The sequence below is a fragment of the Phacochoerus africanus genome, chromosome 1 (assembly GCF_016906955.1).
Source record: "Phacochoerus africanus isolate WHEZ1 chromosome 1, ROS_Pafr_v1, whole genome shotgun sequence".
Lineage (NCBI taxonomy): Eukaryota > Metazoa > Chordata > Mammalia > Artiodactyla > Suidae > Phacochoerus > Phacochoerus africanus.
The window spans coordinates 31,569,989-31,578,388 of NC_062544.1; the positions used below are offsets into that span (position 1 = coordinate 31,569,989).

The 8,400-nt window shown below is 47.9% G+C and overlaps 1 protein-coding gene across 1 annotated transcript in view; it reads right to left on the minus strand.

Moving 5' to 3' along the window:
• MAP1B (microtubule associated protein 1B) overlaps window positions 1-7,913 on the minus strand; it is a 97,985-nt gene extending 90,072 nt beyond the window's left edge. The window contains exon 1 of the mRNA XM_047793694.1: window positions 7,497-7,913. Coding sequence (XP_047649650.1) covers window positions 7,497-7,680 — 184 coding nt within the window. The 5' untranslated portion in view covers window positions 7,681-7,913. The remainder of the gene's footprint in view (window positions 1-7,496) is intronic.
• Window positions 7,914-8,400: the final 487 nt, after the last annotated feature.

Here is an 8,400-nt window from a genome sequence, read left to right on the forward strand (position 1 = left end):
TGCTAAATAAACACTTGGTCACTTAATCATTTCTGCTGGTCATCAGTCCTGCATACAGACTTGGGAATATAAATGGCCGTGTGTTATTTAACCACGCTTCTGAAATCCTTAAAGCCTATCTGCATTTACTTCCATTCATGTTGTCTTGTTCAGTTTTCCTGTCTTGCAAAGAACCAAGGTAGATACACACACACAAATAAGAAAGATTCTGGAAACTGGTTGACTACACAACTAAACTATCTTCAGATTATATACTAAACACCCTTTCAACTATGACAAATATTTTCTAACAGAGGCACACTCACTAACTTTCTCATACAATCCATGGAAAGAATTCAGGTGTGAAGGAGTTAACAATCTGAAAGAGAGGCTAAATTATAAGGGAGAATTTTATGGGTCTCCCTGGAAACATTAATAGCCTCAGTTTGCATTTGTGCTAATGGAGTATTTAAATTTTAACAAGAAAGGCATGTTGGGATTTTGTGGATCCTTTTCATGCAGAAATGATAAATGGTTCTTTTTGTTTCATGGAAAGCTTGACAGGTCGAGAGGTCTGAATTCATTAGAATATTTTACTTCCATGTATGTACACTATATACTCGTCTAGTGTGGAAAATCATTGAGCTCCTGCCTGAGCTGCTTAATTGGAAATTGCTGACTGGATTCTCTGTGCTCCAGGTCTGAGCTCCACTTTGTCTTCCCACTTGTCAAACTGGGTCAATAAGTTAATAATGAGACATGTGTATTGAAATTAAATGTGTACAATTTTTCTGCCTTTGTTATCAGTTATGTCCAAACTGCTACATGATTTGAATGACTTCATCTAGGGTAACAGGCAGACTTGTTCTTAGATTGTTGTTTGCCAATCTTCCCTTGGCTTCAATTAACTTGTCATGACACATGCAATTAAACATTTGCCTTTTATGTCAAACTCCTGGTTCTCTGATTTGTAATTTAGTGATGGAAAATGCATGAAACAGTAGAAAACCCATTTCGTAAGTTTTAAGTTACATTAGCGAACTGCTGATAAAAATCATATTTCCCATTTGATACCTCCAAAGAAAAGAAAAATTTAGGGTTCCCTTTTCAAGGGAGCAATTTCCAGCCAAATTACGTCTTAACAATGCATAATCACTGCTACCACTTATAAAATAAAGGTTACAATGGATTTACTGGTTATTTTCGTTGGAAAGGAAAACTCTGGAACCAAGCCAATATCTATCCCAATTTTAGAGAGAAAATACTGGGTAATTACTTGGTACCTTCTACTGGATAATGTTAGTGAAAGGAAACAGCACTTCTCAATGAAGTGAACTGGTCAGGCTGCATTGAGTTGGTTTATGTATCTCCGTTTTGGGCCTAAGAGGAAGCCAGCAGCAGGCCCTCTAAAGCTCAGAGGACAAAAAAATTCCTTCTTTGACCCTTCTCACATTCCCCCTCGCTGAGCTGGGGACTGGAAGGGATGGTGGGGTGCTGGTAAAGCGGTTCTGAGGAGGCTTTCAGAAGCAGGATGTCCTGGTCTCGGGTGGGGAGGAGAAAAAGCCACAGAAATTCCTGGCCCTTTTGCTGGCAGTGCCCTCAGGGGGCTCCAGGTCACGCTTTCCTCTGGGGCTTTGCTTCTCCAGCACTTATCAAGTCCACACCCTTACTGGCTAACCCAGGTGGGGGCAGAACAACTCCACGGGTTGGAAGAGATCAAGCTCCGTTTTTTAGACCAGGGGTCAGAGAGCACTGGCCACTCCTGGGTGGATGGCCTAAGGCTAAGCATCTGGAGACCCAATCTGAGGCTCTCTTCCAGGACTAAGAGTGGGTACCATCACTGTCTACAGCCTGATGACCAGAGGTTACAAAGTATCTGTCCTTCTCCCTTCTCCGATTCTAGGGAAAGCAGGGCACAAAGCCAGGGCCAAAGTGCACATAACATTTACAGATTAAAAAAAGGAGAAGGAACTGCCCTTGTGGCCCAGGGGAAACAAATCAGACTAGTAACCACAAAGTTGGGGGTTCAATCCCTGGCCTGGCTCAGTGGGTTAAAAATCTGGCATTGCCGTGAGCTGTGGTGTAGGTCGCAGACGTGGCTCAGATTCTCTGTTGCTGTGGCTCTGGCGGAGGCCGGCAGCTGTAGCTCTGATTTGACCCCTAGCCTGGGACTCTCCACATGCCTGGGGTTCAGCCCTAAAAAGCAAAAAAAAAAAAAAGAGAGAGAGAGAGAGAAAGGTGTGTTGTGTTCTCTCTCCGTGTGTGTGTGTGTGTGTGTGTGTGTGTGGTGTGTGTGAAGAGGGGGGTCATCACAGACAACTCAGGATGAACAGTGAGGAAGGGCCAGATCCCTTTACTTTATACAGGTGCGATCTCACCAAGCTTACTCATCTTACGCAACAAGCATTTTGCAGGATTATTTAATAAAAGCAAAAATCTAAAAAAATCCCTCCCATTTAAAGGCTAAAATTTATATCCCAAAAGAAACAACAGACTGAAGAAAGCAGAACAAAATGACTATGCATTGTGTGTTAAAATGGTAGACTGGTTCAGGCCTCTGACAAATTGATTTTTTTCCACGAGCTTCTTCCATGAGTGGCTGCCTCTAAGAAACAGGCTTCTGAATATTTTTTGCCCAAGTCTCAAAATTATTAACCTATAGCCATAAAGATTCTTTTTGCAAAACTATACTAAAAAGTGATCTGAAGTCAGATTAGAATCATAAAGAAGACATGCTAAATTCAATAAGGTTCTCTTTCTTAGAGAAAAGTTTTCCTATTTTTTTCCCTTCGATTCGCTTTTTCATTCCTTATGTTTTAAGCCAACAAATTTATGTTTATAATTTATATGTTATGTGTAATGCAGACAGTGTCTTACATAGAATTCATCGTTTCAAAGCACTGATGAATAATTTAGGTCTTGATAGCATCTCACATTAAAGAAGTGATTTATAGTAATTTATTTATTAGCCTAAAAGTTAGAACTTATTTCAAAAGTAAGCCTTTAGAGAAGATTAACAGTGACTCATCAATTTAATGACCTTAAATTTGGAGACTGGCTTGTATTTCAGCATGGATTATAGTATCCTTAGTAGATAATGCCAATTAAAAGCTGTGTAAGCAGAAATCCATCTGCCTTTTGATTGTGAAGAATACAGAAGAATATAATACATAAGATTCCCCAACATTTCTTTTAATTCTCACTGTGTTGTTGTTTTCCTACTGGGATAAAATGGACACTGAAGCCCAAATCTTTGCCAGGTTCTTAATTCTCTTAACCATCTGAGACTGAAAGCATTCAATAAAATGACATCAGAAAGCAACAATTAGCTAAACTTACATCTAAAAAATCCAGGGCAGTAGATGTTACATACATCCAGCTTTTTTATGAACAAATCCTGCTGATTCCCAATGTTAACTAGAGGAAAGTTACATTCTTTAACAGTAATTGCAAACACCAAACTGACATTTAGTATTCCCTACATGTTTTAGTTCCTTAAAAAAAAAAAAAAAAATACCATGAAGCAATGAAAACTCTTCGCAAGGCTCTAGAATTAGTTTTGCAGGGCATGGACCTATGTGGTCTATGTCCTAAAATAAACAGGGGAGGTGGAGACTTGCCTGAAAATGGGGAATGACTATTAAATCCACATTGGGGACTAATTAGCAAGGGGACAAGGGAGGTGCCAAGGAGTGGTAGTTGGTAGAGTGACAATGCCTTGGCATGAAGTCCTGCATAACTAACTGAATAAGTCCGAGGAAAGACTATTGTTTCAAACTTGAGAAGAAATGACCAAACCCTGTATTATGCATTTTGAATCCAGCTGAAGGAACAAGTCATGCTCTCACTTCCTTGTGTAACTGACCAGAACCCTATGGGGCCTTCCCAGGACAGACCCCCTCCCCATATCGCCTGCTTTAGCCCCCTAGCTATTAGTATCTGATGTGTATTTCCTGAGTTGTTTTTCAGATGCTAAAACCACCACCAAATGGAGGAAATTAACCTCCCTATGGATGGACGATCATTAGCACCTGGCCCCAGACTATCTGGTGACAAGGCATAGATAATGTTAACCCATATGACACTGCCTTGTTAATTCATCATCCATCAATCAGAGAATTGCACTGAGCTGATCACACATCCTGAGGCGTCCTCCCTCATCTGGCCTTTAAAAATGCTTTGCTAGAACCCTTTTGGGAGCTGGGGGGATGTGAGCAGGAGCCACCCCTTCTCCTTGTCCTGGTGCCTTACAACAAAGCTGCACTTTCCTTCACCACAACCTGGTGTCAGTAGATTGGCTTTACAGCGCATGGGTGAGCAGACCCCGAGTTTGGTTCCATAACACTTGGCTTCAAGAAGCATTTACTAAGCATCCATGCTGGGCTGTTTCAGGCCTGCGGATTTACTGCATCACCACCATCTTCCTAAAGATTTATTTTCTAGGCTTCCCAAAGAGCTTTAAGTCATCAAATGGCAAAAATCCAAGTCACCGGGGTCTGCAAACCCACAGAGCCTTGGTTAAGACGGGAGGCGAAAGAGAAAACCAGAGGAACAGATGATGAACTGCTTTCCCAGCCTGCAGGGCACAATCAGAGCTGAACCCCCTGGGGCATCTCCATCTTGCTTCACACAACAGGGTCCACAGGCACCAGCAACTACAGCCGTGGTATCGGAGTGACCTCTGGAGGAGGCCCAGCTGGGACCTGAAAGCTGAGGCAGCAGCCCGTGTCAGGATCCAGGAAACAGCCAAACTGTCTTGCTGCTAAGTCATCTTAGACTGTCGAAAAAGCTAGGGGAGCAGTATTTTCCCTTAGCACTGGGAGGCCCTGCAGCTGGAGCTGCATCCAAGACCCCAGGACCCAAGAGAGTGTTCTCCAGAGGAAAAGCAGCATCTGTTACTGTGCGAAAGCAAATGGCTCTGCTCACTCACTTGGTTGATTCTTAATGGGATCAATACCGCCCTTTCAGAATTCCCTGTGAAAACCTGACTAAATTGGGGACCTAAAAATCAGGAAGCCATGCGGACTGAAAAGGAAACAGGAGGGGACTACTGGGATTCCATTCACATCTGTTTCTTGATCCAGATCACACAAGTACATCGTTTACTGAAAATCCACCAAGCTCCTCGTTTATGATGTGGTCTTTTCCTCTCTTCATATCAATGAAATGTTTTTTTAAAAAAATGTCAGGAAGATAAATCTGAACTTTATCACTAAGTGCTAATAGTGCAAAGAAGAGTAGACAGAGCTTCACAGCAGTACTCAGATGCATCTAGTTTATGCTCAAACAGAAGCAGCTTGAATAAACCCCCTGAGAAATGGGGCGCTAAGAGGATGATCAGCAGAGTAACAAAGCAGGAAGAAAATTACATGGAAGGTGATTACTGAACCACCTCCCTGTATGGGACTCTGCCCACAAGTGGATGACTATTGCCTTTGTATAAAAGCAAGATATGAAAACTGCTGTTTGATCTCCCTCTGACGTTAGTCTGTCCTGCACTAACATTATGACAGGGCCAGAAAACCACGGATGCTGCAGTGCTGACACTTCTGTCACTTATGAGTGGTGTGACCTTGAGCAGGCCCCCATCTCCAAAATGGGGATGATGGTCCCTCTCGCCTCATCACATCAGGTGGTTATGAACATTTTATAGACAGAAAGAGACCTCCTGATTAGTGCCCAGCAAACAGGCTGACAAATAACATTTTTAAAAAGTCCAAAGTCATGGATTCATACAGGAGCCACACCCAAAGTCAGAACCGGTGATATTTTCCAAGGAGAAAATATGCAAATAAGCTAAATTAGTCCAGATCAGATTAAAGGGCTATTGTTTGAAAATGAAGGGTTATTGAGATGCTCAAGTGAGGCATTTCACTATTGACATATCTTATTGTTGAATTCTTTTCGAATAAAATAACACGACTGCTTTCTGCTCACATTATTTTTTTCTTTTTTCTTTTTCTTTTTTTTTTCTTTTTCTTTCTTTTTTTAGCTGAAAGGGAAAATCAGTGCTTTAAAGTTAAACAAAAGAACCAGGTCTGCAACTCCAGTCCCCACCCTGCAGCCTTTTGTTCTGGGGACAGTAGACCATTTCCCAGTGCAGAGGCAAATAACCAGCGTTTTTTTGTTTTGTTTTGTTTTTTCCATTTAAAACAAGGTTTTTCTCTCGTCCTTTATGCGGGGGGTGGGGGTGGACAGGAGCGGAGAAGGAGTGCTGCGTGAACGCCCTTTGTCCGCCTCGGGCTGCCGTAGAGACCGCAGTGCGGACTGCACCACGCCCACCAGCCGGTGTCTCGGGGCAGAACCGCTTCAGCACCAACCACCCCGAGAGAATAGAGCGCGGGCTGGGGCTAAGGCGGGAGCAGGCGACCTCGGTCAGGGCGAGGGGCGGTCTGGGGAGCTGGGGGTAAAGGCAAAGGCAGTGGGCAGAGTTGCCCAGTCGGGGACTTCGAGTGCAACAAAGCCGGGCTGAGGGAGAGGAGGGGACGCGTACCCCCGAGCCCCGGCCGGCCGCGCCCAATGGGGGCGCCGCAGTGCGGGGGGCAGGTGCGGAGGGCGGAGGCACTGCGGCAGGCCGGGTGGGGCTGCGGAGCGGGTCGGTCCGCGCGCCCGAGGCTGCGCCCGCCCGACCCTCACGGCCCCGCCCAGGGTTTCTGGCGAACCGCTATTCGGCCTCTGCAGAGCGCGCTCGCAGTGCGCGCACCGGGAGAGACGCCCGGCTCAACCCGCCAGCCCCCACCCTCCCGCCTGTACCTCCCAAGCCATCACGCCTCAAGCTGAGACTTTTAAAAGCAGCAGTCCCACCCCGCAATTCGGGGGCCCCATTGTCCTTTCCGAAAGCTGCAACCAAGGCCCTACGGCCGGTAGCGAGGCGGACGCCGTCTGGGAGCGAGGCACCGGCGGTGCTAAATCTCCGCGTCCCAGGGCGGGCGGGGGGGGGGGGGGGCGGGCGTGGCCCTGGGACTAGCCTCGTCATTCCAAGGAAAGAAAAGATGGGGAGGTCTTAAGCCAGAAAAAGCATTTCTCCAGGGCTGAGGTGGCTGTGGTGAGAATGATTCCCACGCGGCCCCTGGCGCATGGCACTTCAGCCTCAGGTCTGCCGGCAAGGGGCAATCCCAGCGTGTTGCGGGGGTGGGGGTGGGGTGCTGAAAGGAGTGGTTGCATCAGTACCCCCCCCACCACCACCACCTTTGGTTTCCTGCGGTTGCGGCTTTATTGTGGCCTCTGCCCCCTCTGACACCTGCATTTCATTTAGCGGGAGAGGCTGTAGCCAGCTGGGATCTGCAGACCCAGCCTGATGACAGATCCCTCAAGGTTAGGAAAGACTCTGCCACTGGGTCTCAAATCAAGAAATTCGCATTATTCTCCCAAATGAGCCCAGAAAGAGTCTGGACCGAGTGCGGGAAGAAGCGGGGGTGCGGGACGTGCCAGAGAAGGAAAGTGGCCGTTGCGCCCTAGGTGGGGTAGCCTTTGCGCGTCTCCCCGAGCGCGTCCCCTGGGGGTGCAGGGCCTCTTACCGAGCTCAATGTTGCCGATGGCGCGTCGCAGGTGCTCTTCGGTCACGATCTCGCCGACGACCACCAGCAGGTAGAACTTGCTGTCGAGGAAGCGATGCGACAGGCTGGGCGAGGTGGTCGCCGCCGGGTTGGCGATGCTGCCGGACGGCTCAGGCTCGGCGGCTTCCACCACCACGGTCGCCATCCTGCCGGCCGGCTACGCCTCGGCGAAGTAACCGGCTCGGGCCGCTCCTCTCCTCTGCGGCAGGAGAAAGGATTATCTCCGAAGGTGCTGTCTCTGCTCCGCCCCCTGCGTCTCCCCTCCTCCTGGCGCTGCGCGCCGCCTCCCCCTCCGCCCTCTCCTGGAGCGTGCGGCGGAGAGGAGCGGGGAGTGAGAGAGGGCGGGGAGGCGGCGGCTCTTTTATATGGAGACTAGGCAGGGAGCTGGGGAGGAGGAGGAAGAGGAGGAGGAAAGGACCACCCGGCACATCCTCACGGGGTGGCTGCCTCCGCTCTCCCAGCCGTTGGCCCAAGGCTGATGTCATCTGCAGCAAATCATCTCGCCCGCGGCCCGGAAGCTGGAGGGACGAGGTGTGCGGACAATGGTCCGAGCAGAGCCACGAGTCAAGGGGCTGGGGGGGCTCTAAGGGGGAAAACACTCCCAACCTACCCCTCCAACACACCCACTGCCGGCTTCAAACCGTTACCCCGCTTATGCAGGAGAATGGGATGGATTTCTATTTTCAGAGTGGGGATGTTTACCCTGTCCGAGGATGCCCAAGTCAGGCCTTTGCCTTGTGTCCCATCTCCGATGAACCTAGGTTCTCAAGAGCTATGATAGCACTGCAGTCGTGGGGCTGAGGGTACCCTACCCAGGAAGATGGAACCTATCTTTTCTTTGATGTTGTGTTTTTAGGAAGACATA